Source organism: Anabas testudineus, chromosome 19 (assembly GCF_900324465.2).
Source record: "Anabas testudineus chromosome 19, fAnaTes1.2, whole genome shotgun sequence".
NCBI lineage: Eukaryota > Metazoa > Chordata > Actinopteri > Anabantiformes > Anabantidae > Anabas > Anabas testudineus.
Window position 1 is genome coordinate 2,676,179 of NC_046628.1, and position 20,007 is coordinate 2,696,185.

Genomic DNA, 20,007 nt, shown 5'->3' on the forward strand with positions numbered 1-20,007 from the left:
GTCCTTCATTATAGTCTGTTGCAGCTCCTTGTTTCTGCACGATAATGACTTTGCTTTATTGAAGTTTCCCTTAATAGAAGCCTCTGCGACCTTTGAATTGTTGTAATTACAGAAGGGGTGGGCTGTTGTGAGATTTGCCTGCTCCAGTGTTGTCGGTGACTGATAATAGCTGAGGGTTTTTGAGTGGCACGATCCCTGACAGACAGTAGTAATAAGTTTCTGGCAGTGCTGTATCTGCCGTTGTGTAATCACTGGGGGTGCTGGCAGGTTGCTGGGGGTTAGTGGGATGGGGCTGTTCGTCCTTCCTGTGGCATAGTGTTCCCATGACAAAAGACATACTTAGCTCATATCATGCTGGAGGAGCAGATAGTTTAAGAGATCACACTGCTTAATTGCTGTCTTTATGACAGTATTTCCTATTGTGGTGATGAGAGGTATTTTATACCATTGTTAAAACTAATTGAGCCTCAACCTTGTTAAATCTTACATGCTCTGAATTTGATGTTATTACCCACTTACTCTAGAGCTGGAAAGTTCTCCTCTGCCAAAACTGCACAGGGGAAAAATGATATGATTCTTGGCATTTTAAGGGAGGACTTGACATGCATGTGCTTCCAACACAGAGTAAAAGAAAAGAATTGGTTTGAGTGGAGGACATTTAACTGGGGACATTTGCCTGTGTGACTCAACTGTGACCTTCTACTTGCCCAGACTAGATGCTCTTGAGGGGAAAAGCTATCCACGCTAAGACATTCCCAACTGGATCCTGTAATGAGTCAGTTTTAAACGATTAGCTCTCCTCTGGCACATTGTACTTGTAATTACCCTTGTTTGGGAAAAACAAACAATTAACCATTCAGCAGAACACCCTAATTGGGATTAAAATGAGATATTACATCTATCATTTTTAGGCAAATGATTACTGAGTGCCACAGAGCAGCCCTATTAAGGTAATTTGGGAAGTGAAGCATTTTAGCTCTCATTAATGCCATAGGCCTGGGTAGGAATTGTACTGGAGCAAACACACAAAATGATGCACAAATGCACACCAATATGCAAAGAGGGAGGACCAGACAAGGTAGTTATTGTTGAAAAAAGTTGTAGAGTGATCCCTGTGTGCACTCTCCAAAAAGACAACTTGACATTTTAAGCTCCTTAGCCTGTCTTTGACTCAGTTAAATGAGAGCTCTTTCAACCGGTAGTGATCTTACGGCTCAGTGGCATCGCTAACCTCATTAAAGGTATAATGGCAACAAGTCATTCAAAGAATATAAACAGGTACAGCCAATTTGTGCTTTGCTATCAGTCTGGTGATTGTTATCAGTCCAGGTTGTTTACTGACAACAAAAAGCCATTCAGCACAGGCCATGTTTTGATAAGAAGGTGCTTGGAGTGTACATCGTGAGCCTACCAACCCCCCTTCATGCACCACAACCACCCACCTTCAACTTTCAGTGTTAATTAAAATAATAAATGAGTTCCACATCTTGTTTTTTTTCTCACCCTCCGATCTTAGTGAAATGCTAATTAAACAAGCTTCATTAAATCACATTTCACGTCTTCTCCATTGGATTTTGCTGAGGGGACATAAGGCTTAAAATAACTCCGGCATTTTGGTGTCCCCCCCCCCCGCCCCCTCCATTTATAAAAATGCTGATTTGTCTATGGATGAAAGCCTACAGGTCTGAAAAAAGTGCTTCCTACAGAGGCCCAACACAAACAAGGACGCCTCCAGAAAACCATCAAAATGCAAATAGGATTGTGTTAGAGTAAATCTGCCTGACCCGTTAACAGAGTTCCCACATTATCTTCCATTCTGATCTCTCACAAACACTGCTGCCAGCCAGACGTGTTCCGAAAGAAGTAGGATTTCTGGGTTTTCTTTCCCCCTCGACTAACAAAGAGTTGCATTTAAGGACCAGCAAAAGGTGTCAATATGTTGTCTAATTGCTGTGGTACAGTAGCGCTATCGGCCAACCCATTTCAAACAGCTGACATGAAAAAGAGCGGATTGTCAATAAGTTGAGCAGAACGCATCATTAGGCGCTGGTGCTTTGATAAAGTCAATTTGATCTTAATTACTAAGGTTTACACTCACACTGTGGACCGTACCGTTGATGACGTAGCTATCTTCTGCTCATTACTCACTGAAAGTCTACTGCCAGGAAGCTGCTGTACTGTACACAATGTACCAAGCTGCCCATTAAATGTGACCAGCAATGACAGCTCAAAGCTACAACTAGTGACAGCCACACTGATCAAAAGAGTGAAACAGCTTTCTCCTTGTACCAATCAAGGGTCAAGGGTTCAAACAACAAAGACAGTTGTTTAATACAAAAAGAAAAATGCACCTTAAAGAGCCTCCTATGTGCTTCTCCTTTGATTCTGGAGAGACAGGCCTAGATGTTTGAACATAAATGAATCTGCTAAAGTGATAAAAAAGATGGAACTCTCACACGAATGTATCAAGACACAAATCTAAAATTCCTTGAGCAAGTGTTACTTGATCTGTACCCAGGGTGACTGTGACACAGTGGTAAACTGTTTTTGATTTCCATGTAGGATGAATGGAATTTTGCCTTTATGACTAATTCCTCATGGATACTACAAGCAGTTTTCTTTTGATGTAGTCTGTTATCTAATACCCCAGTTAAAGAAATCATAAAAGTCTTTGGATTGATTTAAGGCTCTTTGTTGGTTCCTGTTCCTTCCTAGCCCCCCCAAAAAAATACTGTTTCCTTCTAAAACATGGCTGATGACAGGAAAAATTATATCTCTGAGGTCTCATACACTTAATACGCCAATTTGCTAACAGGTTAGCCACAACAACTTCAAGAAGTGATAATATGTCAATAATCCATTTTCAGCTTCTTCTACTGACTTAAACTTTTGCTCTCTGGGCACTCTGTGACAGTGCATATGAAAAACAACCATTTAAAGATACTAACTTACTTAGTTACGTTTACTTTAACATAAAGGGACATTTTCTTATTTAAAGTGGAGCTGAACTGCAATCTGTCACAGCATGACCTAACTGAACTGAATTGTGACTAAATGAGAACACAATGAATCAATGTTACATACTTCTAAGCCACTTAGTTTCCTAAACAGAGGTACCGCAAATACAAATGTAAACCATCTGTATTAAAGGAAGAAATTAAGAGCACTGCAGTGGCCCTTCCCTCTTATTTAGTATTTCCATAATGAGTATATGGTTTAAACTCCTGTATGTGCAATAGCTACTATTTACTCCTAATGTGTGAGCGCGCCTGGGTTTTGGTTTCAGTTTTATTTATCACGAGATTTTGTGGTTGCCCTGAACTGACATGATTTCTTACTTGTGTTTTGAGCTCTTAAAAAAGGAAAACAAAAAAATTAAATATAACAAAAGAAATGTGAAATGACTTGTTTAACCTTCCAATACTTTTGCTCACCTAAAATCTGGATCATCTGATAGAAAAGGTGCTATTGGATCTTAAACCTAAATTCAATTCAATGTACAGCAGAAATAAAGAAATTTAGAGGGCACTGTAAATGGCAAGGAGGGTTGAAACTAAGACACTGCATGCTGGGATTTTCTTTTTATTTGTCACTTAGTTGTGTTAGTTAGTGTTATTTCTACTGGGATTATCCACACACACTGTATAGACAAAAAGCACATTGCACAGGCAGACCATCACACTGCAGTGCATACTGGAGAGATAAGGAAAAGTAATGTAATGACTGAGACAGATTTCGGCATTTACAATAAATCAAATTGTTTCAATATTTTTTGTGCGTATGCAGACCTCTAATTTGAAAATTAGCTTTGGGCAAATGTATGTACATCACTATTTCTATATGAGTCAAGTTAATTCCAACAACTCCCACAAGAAAACGAAAAGTGTTCACTGGAATTTGTTGAGAATTGTGAAGTCATGTATAACTATTCAAAGTAATTAAAAGACTGATTAAATCTGGAATACACATCACCATTTAATTTAACAACACTATTCAATGCACATTTGAATGGTAATCTAATTTTCTGATTATTTTATGTTCTGCGTGAGCACAGGCACATGTGCATACAGTGATAAAGTCAGACACACTCACACAGACACACACAGCTTTGCAGGGTCCCAGTCTCCCTAAAGTGAGCGACCCAAAGCCCCATAATTATCACACATTAATCAAAGGCATCAACTGATTGTCTTTAAATCAAAGAGCCCAGAATGCTATGTCCTGGTTCTGGAGGCCCCTGACTCTTCCAGCTGTTTCTTTTAAATACACCTGTGTAAGGAAGATGGTAGTATGAACTCCAAGTCCAAAATGGGGCAGTTGTTTGGTCTCTGATAGCAGGGAGTGTGACAGATTCTGCTTTTATGTCTGTTTACGTTAATTTTTACATTACTGCAACATACTAGATGAAAAGAGATCTATCAAAAATGCCTCTTGGTTGTTAAATAGCTATGTCAGGTAGTGTCCTCTCCACTGACACTCTGACTTACTCACCTTCAGCTCTTCCAAGTCAGGTCTCTCCATGCTGACTACTGCGGCCAGCAGCTGGTCCTCCAGGCCGTCTCTAGTCACTGTGAAATTTATCAAGGTGCACTGGGCCTGCAGCTCAGGCTGGTAATGAGGGCTGGCGAGCTTGGTATGCAGGATGAGGCGAAAGCTGGGGCTGTACTCACACTCCTTGTCTCCAATCTTTATGTACCTGTGAGTAAATGAGGAATGAAAACAGTTTGATCATTGAGAGCTATTCCAAGTCTCTGAAATAGAAAGATGTATTACATATTATGTCCTGCCTCATGTTTCAAAAACGGCCATAAAGATCAAATCTAAAACAATATCTGTAAAATAACAAATTCAATAAAATTGGTAAAATCTGATGAGATACATGTTCAAACTAAATTTAAAAGAGGGAACAAAACTTCAATTAGTTTCAAAAAATTATTAGGCATAATAAATAAGTGTCTTTTACACTTTCAGCTGCTCCTCTGGCACAGCAAACGGCCTCAGTACTGGCGCAATTCTAATAATTTTATCTGATAAAAAGACAAATGATTTAGAACCTGAATGTCAAATGCAGCAGTTGCTCACAGATGTTTAAGGTTTGGTCTAAGGTTACAGCAGTGTAGGAATTGGGAAGGATATTGATATTTGTGTTAGTTTCTAATATCTATAACTTTAAATTTCAGTTTAAAGGTTAGAAAGTGCAAATGATCGCTTTTTATTGATATGTTCTATTACATACCAGTCAAAATTTACTGAAACCTTTCACTAAAACATTTGACGAAATGCATTTTAATCTAAAGGAGAGGCAATATGAAACACATTTTTATATTTACATTGTGACATGTATTTTATTCCATTTTAATGCAGATGAGAGAGCTCAGACCCACAAGCTTTTGTCCCTAAACATATTTATTGCTCAAATGTAGACTCTGCATGTGATAATAAATCAGAACCAAAACAATAAAGAGAATTAATATGCAGCTTTGACTCTCACAATGTAAATCATTTTGGCTGTCATACCTGCCCTTCTTAATGGTTTCTCTGCCTAGCAGAGGCCCAAGCACAGGATCCAGTGTTTCCTCCAAATTCTCAATCAGCACCACTTCACCTGCAGCCAGGGCCCTCTCTATAGCATCCAGGTATCTTCCATGGGAAAAAACAGTAAAAATCTATCTGTCAAAATCTTGTACAAAAAAATTACCATGTGTTCAACTCACCATGAAGCCTCTTACCCTCTTTGTCCGATGCGGATTACACGCAGCTCCTCGCCATATTTGTTTTTGATCCACTTGATGCCCTGTAGCTGAGGGTCCACCATGAGAGGCCAGCGCTGGCAAGAGGTGAGAATGGTTGCATTTTCAGTGGACATCCTGTCAGCAGGCAGCCCTTCGTTCTGCCACGCTGCAATGTCAGCATCATCCGTCAGCATGGTCAGTGGGTCCAAGTCAGGAGTCACTGGGATGGGAACCTTACAGAAGATAAACACTATGAATGAAGTCTGAATAATTTACCACTGTGGTGGTGAGAGGGTTTTATACTTCTATTTCTATTTTCGGCACAGCACAACATTAGACTGATCCATCAATCATGTCACATACTTTGTGATTTTTTACTACAATGACAATGTTTAACATATATTAACGTATTTTTTGTTTCATGTTGTATGTAGGCATATTACCCAAAAGGAAAAGATTAGTAAGAGTAATACTCTTGGGGACATTTAAAATGTGCTTTGAATGATCATTTTTGTCTACATCTTCACTTTGCTTAATGATATATGTAGTGAAACATTTGGAACTAACAAGAAAGACGCCCAACTGCCATGACTTTCATCTACTCCGAGTTGGACTCCTCTCATAGGAGGTGCTCAGGTGGCATGCTAAAATTGTCTTCACACTCCATAATCCCCACCAACATTTCTTTCTCTTGACGAGTACACATCGTGTCTTCATCGCCATAGTGTGTCCAACATGTACTGTACTTGTAGCACGTCCAAATCCGCCATCACCCCTGTACATACAAGTTTGCATTTTACTTGAGATCACTTACCTTCAGCTGACTGAGGTAAGGCCTCCAGGTGTGGTCCATAAGCTGGAGCCTGTAGCGTTTAGTGAAGTATCCCAGGTAGGAGATGAAGGCGGTGATGAGGAGGACATCCCCACAAAGAGTCCTTTCCTGTTTCTTGAAGTTTTCTACAGCCTCCGCCCAGCGAACATTCTCTGATGCCAGACCTCCCACCTAAAACAGCGGGACAGACCAAAAACATTGTGTACGTTCGCAATGAGACATGATATAGATGCATTTGTTGACGCACATGAACGTCAGGGAATCTCCTAAACAACATCGCCTTTCTATCTTCAAGTCCTTTTTTTTAGGTTTCATATCCTTTATCACCTCTTTGCTCATGTACCAAAATAATTGCTTATTATTTAATTCATCAATAAATGATCAATAAAGTGTACCTTAGTGTTTTATATCTTTTAAACCTCTATCCTCTAAACATGAGAAGGCAACCACACTTTAATGCAGACTACCTTTAAGCGTTCATTGTGGAACTGCTGTACTCTTCAGCTGCATTTGCATGAATATATGTGACTATCGGATGAGTTCAACCTCTTATCCTTTTGTTGCTACTGTCAGGCCTTTAGGAAACTTCCACTGAATAATTTATATTATTATAATAACAGTGTAAACACGCTTCAACAATCTCTTTGTTTTCCTACAGTCAGCAGGAGATTTACACACTTTTAGATGATGGTGGGGTTTATGTATATACAATGGCTTCAGAGGATTCAACCCCCGCCCCCTTAATTTTTTGCACATTATTGTACATAGCTTTCATTTTATAACGGCAGCAGTAGCTCAGTTGGTAGAGCAGTCAAATACAAAATCTAGGGCCAGTGATTTGTTTATCCAGGCTACATATCAAGGTGTCCTCGAATAAGACACCACAACCCCACCATTGTGGTGCTGACATGTACTATCTGGCGACTGTTCAACAACAATTTCCTTGAGGTGATCAATAAAGTAAATTATGATGATGATGATATTACTATTATTATTATTACAGCACTTTGCAGCAATAGAGTAAACCTGCAAGACGCTGACCATCTCAACAGCTTCCCATTAATCAGGCCTTCATGGACAGGTGAATTTGAGTATAATGTGCTTCACGGCCCACTCTGTGTCGAATACCATTGACAGAATTCGAGAGCTTGTGGAAGAATGAATGTCAGGGAGCATGGTTTAATACCATGCTCCTTATTTGCTTTGTGTGTGCATGTATGTATTGTTACACATTCATACATATGTGTATCTATGTGAAAGTGTGGTACAAATGGGAGTGTGTGTGTGTGTGTGTGTTAGTCAGGAGCCAGTGATTTGTGTAACCCTGTTGTTGCCCTCCTCACCAGGCGGTTGGCCAGGGAAATGGTGCGTGCAGTTGACTCTGCTTCCTGTTGGCACTTGAGCTTGTCTGTTGTGGCTTTCTCAAACTTGGCTGTCAGCTTGGCCAGGTTCTCATTAAGGTGCTGTTCGGACACAAACACACAGAATAGAGAGAAATTGGCACTTTTTAAAATAAAGCGCGGGCATTAAGAATCGTCAAAGAGTGAGAACAAAGACTAAAGTCTGTCTGTGAAAGAAACTTGAGAGTGTGTGAAAAGTTGGTCAAAACTTATCACTGTCTTTGCTATGGATTTATTTGGCATATGGAGGCAATTAGAACAAGGACAAACAGGATTAATCGGTGGAGAGGCACACAGGTCCAGTAGATTAGTTTTAGGATTGCTAATTCCCCTTGGCTCTGAACCTAGTCTCCGTTCAAGCGATCTGACTGAGGGCTGAAAAATGACAGCAAGAAGTCATGCTGGATGTTATTAACAGTCGTCACTCTGCACTCTGCAGGGTTTGATGTAAGCAGCCGCTGATGCTGCAGCATCCTGAGCTCTGCACTCTGCTGGGGCTCTCTGGAGCTCTGATGTACTGAATGTCAAACGCCAATGAGAAACAATTATTTACAGCTGCTTTTATCAATAGGGTTTTTAGGTTGATGGATTTGGTTTTAGATTAATGAACAGTAAAATCCTTTAACAGCACTTAGACCAGCTTTGTATTGAAGAAATGCTGGCGGTATATCATTACTGGCAGAGCTCATGTATCAACTGTCACTCAAGCCTTGATAAAATAATTCATATCCTGAATTTTGGCTCCAGCTTAGAGCCTCTGGATGTTGTTGTTTTTCTTTTATTTCTGTAGCATCAAATTCTTATTATACTGCATATCTTTAGGGTTTGATAGAGTTGATTCACACTGATGTCTCAGAAATATTTTATACCTAGGTGCTAAGATTTCTGGCGTTCACAAATCATTTTTCAGCCCACATTCCGCTCCAAAGTCATCCCACCAACTGAAGCTTTACAACATACTTTAATGTTTGTGTCAAAGAAATCACTAGAAAACAAGAACAGAACTTCAAAGAAAAGTAATTCCCTTCTTTAATAAAATAGTAATACAATTTCAAAGAATATATCCTTTGGATTTTAGATATTGAAATTGTCTTCTTTTTAAATAGATACTTGGCATATAGCAAATAAGTTTTTCATTTCCTGTGTCCTCAGTCCATTGCAATAGCTTACATTAATCTTGTTCTTGATAGCAGCAAGCTTCTCCTGTGCAGCAGCCAGTTCTGCGTTGGCCTTGCTCAGAGCCTGGCGCTTAGGCTCCACCTCGCAGTAAACCTCATAGAACTTGACGATGTTTAAAACCCAGGAGCACAGACCTGCTGCGGCGTACGATTTGGAGGCCACCAGGTCTGGCTGGAACTCCGGATCCTTGAGTAAAACAAACAAACAAACAAAACAAAACAAAAGAAAAACACACAAAACATGGATCACATACACCAGGGGTATTCAACTAAAATTTAAGGAGGTCCGGTTACACAATATTTTTGGAAGCAAAGGTCCAGAGGATTATAATATCTAACTATCTACTGTGATATATTATCTAGTAGCCTGCATGTAATCAATACTTGATTGTTAAATCAAATTAATTCAGTACAATTCAAAAACCTTTTTACAAATTTATTGTTATGTAACATCGAACTGAGCATGTGGCTCCAGATCCTGGTGGACTGGTCATATTAAGCTCTAAGATTAGCAACTCTCTGTGATCGCACTTCAGATTTGAGTGATTATGTGTGTTCAAAACTTTTGTGTTTTGTCTCATTATGCCGTTTGACATTGGCACTTTTAATAAGAGCCACAGTTTCTGAACATATCAGACACAATGGTTTAGTGCTCCCAGTGGTAATATGAACAGAAAGCAGTCTAGTCTGTCCATTCTGGATTAAAAACTCGATTTTCACTGTCCACTTTTCTCTTTTTGGACATTTTTATATTTATCTCCTCCTTTTTCAATCTCACCTGTCCCTTTCTCAACTTTCTCCTCTCTGTTGTCTGTATCTCTCCTCTCTGTCTCCTTGTTATCACCGTCTTTCTTTATTAATTCCTTTCCAACCTCCAACTTTCTCTCATCTACTGTTGAGTCGCTAAATTTACCACTTGTGATCCACAGAATCGATTGGCTAAGTGAAGTCCCGTGGGATTGCTAAATCCGCATTCAATTGGCCAATAGGTTCTCGCGTCCACCAAATAACTACCGTAAAGATCAAAATAGCCGCACCGATTACAATTAAGGTGTCCCGCTAGATTTTGAATTCGGTTTGGTCTGTAGCTCCGGGTCCGTATGGGACAGTTTGTGGGTCCGGATCCTGGCCACGGTCCGCCTGTTAGTGACCGCTGACATACACCATCAGAGTCTCTAATTCCTTTACAGTCCGTTCAGTTAAAGTCTAGCTGAGGGCTAATGATGTATTGCTCTAGTGCCCTACAAATGCAGTACCTACATATTTACATACATTAGACTTTTTGACATTTTTTCTATCATATAAAAATGTATGTAGTCTTTGCCACAAAGTGACTTAAAGATCCATGCTAATTTAACACATAAATAGTCATAAAATATAAAAATCATACTCATTTCAACTTTCCAAAAGAACAGAACACTTTAAAGTAAAACATGCAGTAAGAGTAACACAAGTTACAAACAAAAGATGCTCTGGCTTCTTATGATTTGAACATTTTTTTTTACTAAGAGAAGGAGTGTGTTTCTTCTTTCAGAAGTTAAACAACAATTTGTCAGGACTAATGACAGTGGTCTGCATGGGTAAAATACATAATTCTACCAAAATATTATGTGGTCTTTTCTTCATAAACTTTAATTATTTAACTTTTTTAACATAATATATATAACCTATAAAACCATACTTTATTCCACCAATAGTCTCTGGATTCTGTGATGTACATGGTAAAATTAGACTGAATTCTGGCTTTATCTGCTGCACTGTCATACCTAGTATCCGCTCCATTGAACTTTATAATCAGGGGGCTGTTAAATTTGTAACGCTTAATTAACTGGTTGATTTTCTCTGGCTGTCATTTGGATACTTGGCAGACATAATGTGCCACTGTCATTGTAATCATGGCCCTGCTAAATTTATGACTTATTAGTTGAACTTGCTTCACAGCAGGCAGACGCCGCGCACCACACGTCGTTAGCGTTGACTTTATTGAATGAGGGCTAATTGAAAGGCTCACCTGCAGGTAAGGTTGAATAGCTTTAAGACAAGCCTCTGGGATGTTCTCTTTGTTGAAGTTTATAAGAGAGTCCAGGAATGCGTCTACTTTAGCCATCATCACCTTTGCGGCCTTCCAGCTGCGATCCTTTGGGACTTTGCCACCAGGTGCCATTAGGACCATGACTGCAGCGGTGACGTTAGTGACCGCCGCCACAGGAGAGCCAAATGACTTCAACTCTGTCAGGTTGTTCTGAAATAGGGAAGATAGAGGGAATAATGGTTGAAAAATCAAAGGGCTGTGGTTTAATTGGGTTTGAACAACTGCATATCTCTGTGGTCTGCTGGGGGAAACAGAGAGAAAGTGGAAATTAGAATACAGGAGGAAGAACCTGTGCTGACTTTGAGAAGACAACAGAGAATTCTAATTAGGGCATCTTTAGAAAGCTCTATCAGTGATTGAACTGTCAGCTCTGCTTGTTTGAACAGAAAGCACCTTTTAAACACAGAGGGTGTTTTTAAAAATCCCACAGGCTGCTCAAAAACTTACAAGGGATGCAAGGATAAAGTAAAAAGCCCGCAGAACATAGACAAGACATTATTTTAGCAAAGACCCGGCTAAATCCTCTGATTCAATAATCTTTTATAGAGTTCAAGGCCTTTGTGGACATAAATTACTCTACTGAAGCTGGGAAACAAACAAACAAAAAAAAAATTGAAAAGAAGAAAACTAAGAGGGGGAGAGAGAGAATGAGTATGATGGAGCAAATCAATAACACACAGTAAAGGATTAAAGAGAAACTGACCTTGTTTAGAGTGTTAAGGGCATCCTGTGCAGCTAGAAGAGCAGGTTCAGCCTTGGCCAAATCCTCCTCACAGTCTCTCTGTTTGCCACTGACCACCACAGCGATGGCTGCCACTTTTTGTTCTTCCTCATCAGCCACAGCCTTCTCCTTGGACACTTTCTCAGTTTCTATCCCAACTACCTGCAGAAAGCAGACAGGATTTATTGCAGGGTTAGTGGTGCAGGTTTAGCCAGTGGCCTGGTTTTCCCAGCATCCATAGACTGCAAAAAACAACCTTAGTTAGTATAAACTGAATGTGAATCTAAATGGGAAATACAACTTCAGTAGCAACTAGAGAGAGTTCAATATGCTGAAAATACCCTGACAAACAGTGTGCATGCTAATGTTTACCCCCTGACCTATCAGAAATCAATCTGTGACAAAATATCAAAAGCTTAAAACCAGCTTTCTGGATTTTTTTTTGTTTGTTTTTGTGCTGCAATAAGCAGTTCCTACACATAACGGCAAAAATCCAGAGTGATGAGGACACCATTACTTTACTGTTTCTTCTCACTGAAAGTAAAATTTCACTTGCCTTCAGCATTTCTGAAAATATTCTTACTGTACTCAAAAGCATTTTAAATCAGTTTGCAAGGTCTCTAAAAAGGAGCATGTGTTCTTGCCTGGATAAGCTTGTCAGCGTCTTCATTCTTCTGCTTGAGCTCCACTTCTTGAGCAGCCAGCTTGGCCTTGAGGTCATCCACCTATCAGAGGAAGAGATGTGGAGGCCAAAAGGTCAATAGAATATAAGAAGATGTGGTACTACAGTCAAGGCTGAAGAAATCTGGATGAATGACTTGTAGATTATGGCATAGTCACAAGACCAGAAAGAAACAGTCTGTCCCTTCCATAGCATGCTTCATCATTACACATTGTTACTGTTGTTGCAATATAAAATCTATGTCCTTTAAAGTGAAAAACTTTTGTATAGCTCTATACATGTTTATATTGGCTATAAATCTTTATTGCCTTTGTTGGCAAATTACCGTCATCAACTTTATTTTAATGAAATCAAGACAAGCAGATGAACATAATGTAATTCCCTTAATATATATAACATTCTTTGTAAATATGACAGTCACAGTGAGAAATCTGAATGCAAGGCTTGCAAATACAGCTTACATGCACTGCTGTATTGGAACACCACCCTCTGCATTTGGCAAGAAACTGAAAAAAATCTCTATAGTATTGTTACATCTGTATATGCATAAAAAAAAAAAAGTAATATAATGTTTTAATCAGTCAGCTTTATGATTTAGTCATTTTTGAACTCTCCTTTTTCTGCTAATGGTGGTCAATAAAAGATAAGGACAAACTGCTAACAATTATCTATTTTGTCTTACTGGTGGTCAATTTGTGGCACTGTGTTTATCAAGGACACTAATGATATCATCTAATTTAAGTAGTACTGAGGGGCCGATCATGTGTTGTTGTTGTTTGTATCATTGCTGGATCTCTGGATTAATAATACAATTGCTGAGCGAGGTCAGTGGCAATTTAATTGAAACCTAAACATCTTTGCAGTTCTTCAAAGCAACAAAGAGGATTCTATGGCTCAAGAAAAGCCAAACAAATAAGCTTCACAAAGGGCCTGAACAATTGCAGAAAACATTTTGTCCCTTCAGGATTGTGGCATGGACTGCGCAGGTGACCTTTAATCCATTCCTAAAAAAGACCTTGTTCTGTCCAGGCAGATAAAGGAGCATGTATATCTGGTAAAAAAATAAAAGCTTTAGGATCAAGAACAGCTATCAGCACACACAAACGCATAGACCAAGGACGGTCATAAAGAGAAATTAAAGCTGTTGCAAACTCCTCATAACTCCCAGACAAATAGGGCTTTGCATTCCTGTTCGACTCCATCAAAATGTTGCACTGGGGAAATAAAAACAGACTGTTTTTCATACTTGTCTTTCAGCTAATTAACAAACAGAAAATCAGGCCGGAGGGAAGATGGCCCTTTTGGGTTGCGACGATTCCATGTAAAAGATTTGGTCGAACGTTAGACGAGCACCAAGTGAGCCATCAACATGATGAATAGGCGGGGGCGAAGACAGGAGGGGGAGGAGGTGGGGAAGAAGGAAGAAGAGGGACAAACTAATTGGTGTAAGAGATGGGTGATATTCAATACATCTGAGCGGCTTCTGTGTTTCTCTGCAGCAGATGAAACAGCCCACTCTCACGCTCTGCTGCTGTAAATGTAAATTAGAACAACTGTTTCTTAAGGCAAGATGAGATGTGATAGCAAGGCACGCAGCTATACCCATTCATCCACATGTGAGATGGCTTATGGACTCAAACCCACACTTTAATTCAACCAAGTTTGAGGTTTCAGTGTTTGGCTTACATTGCCCTGGTGACTAAGTATAGTTTCATTCATGCAACAAAGAGACATCTGGCTGTGCATGCACTGGGAGGTGTGTGTGTGTTGGGGGTGGGGGGTGGTCGGGTCTAATGTTTCCAGTTATTTCCTTTTAAGGAAAACCCATCATTTCTATTTTTCCCAAAGCAAAGAGCTGTCAGGAATAAGCTGGTTTTGGTTGCAGTTTAGGTTGAAGCAATTACATTTACCACCACCGCTCTGGTGAGAAGCAGTCTTCTGACTGCTAGGAGCTACTAACTGCTATTACTAGTTTTACTATGTTTTTTGTATTTCCACTGCCTACTACTACTACTGTATTCCACTACTTTTGCAGTAATACAGATATTACTATACCATCACCAATTGTACTACTGCACTACTAGTCTTACTTGTGCTACTACTATTATAATTTTCCAGCTAGCAATATTACAATTCACAGTGCTACCACTATCACTACTTGTTATGCCAGTAATATTACTAGTATTACTAATAGTAAAACGGTGAGTAATGCAACCTTTACTATTACTAGACAAAAATTACTAAAAACTAAATACTATGTATATTACTACTTCTACAACTACAGGTACTACTACCACTGTGTTCAAAAGTCTAGATGTGTGTATGTGTGTGTGTACCTCAACATGACTTTATGAGAAGAGGAGTGGGTGAGTTAGATATACAATCCATACACACACATCACTATTCAAGACAAAAGGAGCTACACTAAGGAGGTAGGACACTAGCTCCACAAAACTGAAGAGGAAAAAAACACATGCAACTCGTGTGCTCCGGGGGGGCCGGTGACTCATACACTTGTACAGCATCTCCTACAGTCTACCCCAACACCCACAGAGGGACACGCACGCACGCACGCACGGATCCCTGCTTTAACCACCACCCACCCCCGCCTTTGTTTGTTTGACCACAGGAGCCCCTTGTGAGCCATGAATCGTCTTGCACAGAATGTTAGTGTGGATACTCTGACAAACACAGGGTGCATTAATGCTGGGCTGCTGCTGTAGAGGGTGTTCTCTCTAATTAGAAGGTGCCTCATTTACCATACAGATCCTATATTTGTGTCTGTTGGCTCATTCATACAGTAAAAACAGTGGCAACAGCAAAAGAAAAACACAGGGCACTCTGTAGCTTGCAACACATTGACGTCACCTAAGTCTAAAGGGTGATTGTGCATGTGTGTGATTTTGTGCGGATGGCTATGTGTGGGTGTGATTATGCAAAGCAGAGGAGAAGCACAGTATGTAAGAGTGAAACTGTATGTGTGTGTGTGTGGTTTTACTTTCGCTTGCACCTTGTAGAGGACCTACTATAATTAAAGCTGCTTCACATACAGACCTCGCGCTGCATTATTCATAAACTCTCTTCTCCAAAAGTGTGGAGATGGTAAACATTTAAACAAATAGATCCAGGTGTCTATATTAAAGATAGAAACATAAATTAATGCAAACAAACATTGCACGTAATAAAATATAAAGGACAAGAAGTGTGCCAGGTATTTCTCTGCTCATTACATAGTGACGTGAGCATAACTGGCCATACACACATATGTGTGTATGGCCAGTTAAACATACACACACACACAGAAAACTAGAGAACAACCTCAAATTACCAAATTTTCAAGGTCACTGCTAGGTCATCTCAACAGAAGTAAAATATTTATATTTAAATATAGTAACCTAACCATATTTCAGTAGTTAAATACTGAATATTCTGAAGCACAAAATAAAAATCTAAATGAGATATTTGTAAAAGAACACTGATCAAAATAAAGAACACTTTTCGATACTTCGCAGTTATTGGTGTTAATTTAGCACCTGGTGCTTTCCTTCACAAACCCTATGTAACTGGCAGCAAAACCTTCAGTTTTCGCTGACTATGTGAGATGGTGAGAGTTCTAAAGTGACTGAAACCGTCTGGCAGAAGGTTGTCCAGATGAGGCCATAGGTAGGACCCTCTCAGCCATAGCAAGATAAGGTGGTCGTTCCAAATCTGTGATTTCTAAAATAGCGCATTTTTACAACGTCAAAAACTCATAGTCCCACAAGAAGGCTGGTCGTCCATGAAAGACAAATGCAAGAGGGGACAGGATGATACGGAGAATGTCAATGGGAAATAGGTTCAACACTGCAGCTGGAATTGTTCGCCAGTTCAGTGCTGAGCAGGATAAGTGTCTTGTGACACTGACAGTGACAAAAGCAAGTTTAATTTTTTTGGGTCTGATGGAAAACATTATATTTGTCATCAAACTGTGGAAAGACTGAACCCAAAGTGTAGAAAAAAGGTGGAGGAGGAAGTGTCCTGGTTTGGGGAGTATTTTCTGCAGCAGGAGTTGGGCGTCTTATACAGCTACATGGCAGAATGAATGCAAAAGTTTATCAGAACCTTCTTTGACAATCTTGCCTGCATTTATGACCCCATCAGCCAACAATGTTCATGCAAGACACTGCCCCGTGTCACACAGCCAAAAAAGTACAGCAGTTCAAAACACTTAAATAATGAAATGGCCAGCCCAGAGTCCCCACTACAGTCCCAGACCTGTGGAAGAGACTGGGAGAAGAATGGATCAAATAACTCCAGAGCAGTGTGAGAGAATAGTGATGTCCTGTGGCCGAAGTCATTCAAAGCAAGGGCCTGTACACTACCTACTAATTGTTGTACTGTTGTAACCCCATGAAGTTTTTTGTTGCAGTGCTATGGTTATGCATCACTTCAACCGCCTCTCTTCTTACCCTGATGCTCCCATCACTCTCGAACAGGGTAAATCTGGACTCATCAGACCACATGACCTTCTTCCATTGGTTCATAACCCAATTTTAGTAGTTTTATCAATCTCCTTAGATATTTTCTTTGTTTGATGCATGCCGATAATTTGATCTTTTTCTTATATCTTCTGACATGGTTGTTTAAGAAATGAAAAACTACTCACTGCACCCCTAATCAGTTAGGGTTAAATAACTTTTTGCCAGCTGAAAAAAATCATTCACGCAGTAATTTTCCAATGGGAGGCTCTTATCTATTTGATCAGTTAAATCCTGGTGGTGACATTATTACCCCCATACAGTATTTATATTTATAATTTCAATTTCAGAATCCAAATAAACATTATAGTTTAGTTGGCACTTGCTACTGCAGCAATATATCATTATGTATTATTATGTCAGCAGCGGTTTACTAAATTAAGAAGCAATTCATTTTAAAGGAATATGGGCACAGTGGTGTGGTGCACTGTTGCCTCACAGCTAGAATGACCTGGGTTTGAAGCTCCTAACTGGTCAGATGCCTTTCAGATATTCTCCTTGGGCCTGCACAAGTTTTCTGTGGGTGTTCTGTGTACTGGTGACTCTGCATTGTCCATAGTAGTGAACGTGCGTGTAAATGTTTGTCTGTCTCTATATGTCTATTCAACCTGTCCATGGTGGACAAGGCATCTCACCCAATGATAGCTGGAAAAGCTTGATTATATTTCAGTGATCTGTGTAAACGCCATGTGCTGATGAAGTTCATAAGATATGGGTGAAAACCTGTCAGCTACACTACTAAATGGACCTTATTGTGTCAACTAACTGTTGAAAATGTAGGTCTGAAATGTATTGGACATCAGTTTGTGGTTAATATGCATTCATGCACCCCAAATGCTACAAAGACATTACAGTCAAGATGCTGTATATGATGCTGTTTGACTTAGGGAAATATTTTGCACAGTACCTTTAGAGAAGAAAATAGATCTTTTAAATTTTAGATGAATCTTATGGACTGTACCTGAACGGAGGTGCTGTTGAGCTTCTGCAGGCCATTCTCCAGCCGCTCCATCTTGGTGGTGAGGTCTTTACTCTTCTGACCCAGCAGACTGCGATACAGCTTGATCTGCTCCAGGAAAGACTTAGGTGTGGTGTAGTTGTAGCGCCGTTCGGTTGCCAGGTACTCCTTGGATGTTTGATTGACACTCGTGTGGACGTATGCCATGAATTTACTGACTGAATCCTTCACTTGAGGCTGCAAGAATTACAGAAGTGGTTACTTTACATTAAAAGTAGATGACTGTGCAGATTTAGCTGGAAAGCAATATTTCCTCAGGCTCGGGCTCTAAATCTAATTTTCAGGGCCTCCGGCCTGCTCTTGAAATTAATATCACTTTTGTTGTGTCATGGTGCCTGACATTTCAAATTATATTTTCAGTGTGTGAACATAATTTTTGTGGGTGGTTTCATTCCTGTGTGTATATTTAAAGTATGAGCTGTTCTCACTTCAATATTCTCCACCTCCTGGAGGAACCTGAAGCTGACCGACTCCAGCGCCTCTTGCGGCCACTCATGGAACCAGTCGATTGCTGTACAGTTCACCACTGCAGGGAACTTCCTGCTGCGAACCCTCAGTTTACTACCCACTGGAGAGAAACACAGAGCCACCTGCAATACGTGTACACACAAAAACATGCACAAACACCAAGGTCAAACTGAGCTCTTTTCTTTTCCTTTTCTTCATAAGTACGACAAAGTCACAGTCAGACTGAGAAAAGAAAGGCAGGGAATTCCTGCTTTGATTAGCACTTCTTCATGGTCAAGAGGGAGAATGAAAACCTGAATTCATTATTTGCAGCTACATCATTAAGCAAATAAAGCCTCCAGCAAGCATGTGAATTAAAAGAGTGTGGTGGGCTGAGGGGTTACGTCAGACTGATTTTCACTGTTGGAGACAGCTGGCTTGTTGAGAAGCACTGCCAGATGTTCAATACCATTAGACTAAAGAAACAAACATGCACAAGATACACCCCTAAAAGCCCACAGATAGTGGGATAGTCTACAGAGGCTAGAGACAGAAATAGCTGCATACTTATTTTACACTTCCTGTTACATTTGTCTTAAACACTGAAGCTTTGCCAAGCTGCTTTCATCTAGAAAATCCTATATTTAATGTTTTAAAAGCTGCCATGAGGTTTTGCATACATATGCATTACACAGCTTGTTTAAAACTAGTGGTTCCCAACCACTTTTAGCTTCTTATGTGCAATTGTTATGTTATGTCTACTTATGACCTTTTTTTTATATTTAGATTTACAGCTTTTTTTATACAAGGTCCGGTCATAATTTGAGCTGCAACAGAGCCTTATCATGAAGAATCATTATCATTTTATGTGGTAGAATCATATCTCACACGTGACCACTGTTTCAAAATCTGCACAGGTTGTCACAGTAATATTGTATTAATACTCTTAATTTCTGGAACTGTTTTGTAAACAGACATATATGCAGAACACACCCTCAGTAAATTTCATTCTGAATGACATTGGTAGGGGAAAGCACCTCTTTCCATTCAGACAGACAATTTTGAGACAGAGCTAGAAATCCACTCTTTATCCACTCTGCCCATGGGATTGGCCTCCTCATTTATTCACTCTCCAACTCAGGGTAGGCTTGAGCTGGGACCAAGGCAGGGGTGAAGGATATGGGTGCACACTGTAATAATGACAGGATAAGCAACTCTGCGGAATCCCTGTCTCTCCAGAGGGAACAAAGCAGCGACACATTGGTGAAATTATCTGCAGCAAAACGGCAGCTTTTCTGCTTGTGCCAGTGATTCATAACTACATCCACTATCGCCCCACATATTTAAGTTCATCCAAAAATGCCAAAAGGGAAACTTTTGTGGGGGTT

General features: G+C 39.9%; 1 protein-coding gene across 2 annotated transcripts in view; it reads right to left on the minus strand.

Moving 5' to 3' along the window:
• LOC113156499 (dynein heavy chain 9, axonemal) overlaps positions 1 to 20,007 on the minus strand; it is a 107,380-nt gene that overhangs the window by 33,077 nt on the left and 54,296 nt on the right. For both annotated transcript variants that reach the window (XM_026351675.1, XM_026351676.1), the window contains 11 exons: positions 18,601 to 18,762; positions 18,116 to 18,349; positions 12,600 to 12,680; positions 11,938 to 12,117; positions 11,154 to 11,384; positions 9,135 to 9,329; positions 7,908 to 8,027; positions 6,547 to 6,735; positions 5,730 to 5,965; positions 5,518 to 5,640; positions 4,492 to 4,696 (listed from right to left, as the gene is read on the minus strand). In XM_026351675.1, coding sequence (XP_026207460.1) covers positions 4,492 to 4,696; positions 5,518 to 5,640; positions 5,730 to 5,965; positions 6,547 to 6,735; positions 7,908 to 8,027; positions 9,135 to 9,329; positions 11,154 to 11,384; positions 11,938 to 12,117; positions 12,600 to 12,680; positions 18,116 to 18,349; positions 18,601 to 18,762 — 1,956 coding nt within the window. The remainder of the gene's footprint in view (positions 1 to 4,491; positions 4,697 to 5,517; positions 5,641 to 5,729; positions 5,966 to 6,546; positions 6,736 to 7,907; positions 8,028 to 9,134; positions 9,330 to 11,153; positions 11,385 to 11,937; positions 12,118 to 12,599; positions 12,681 to 18,115; positions 18,350 to 18,600; positions 18,763 to 20,007) is intronic.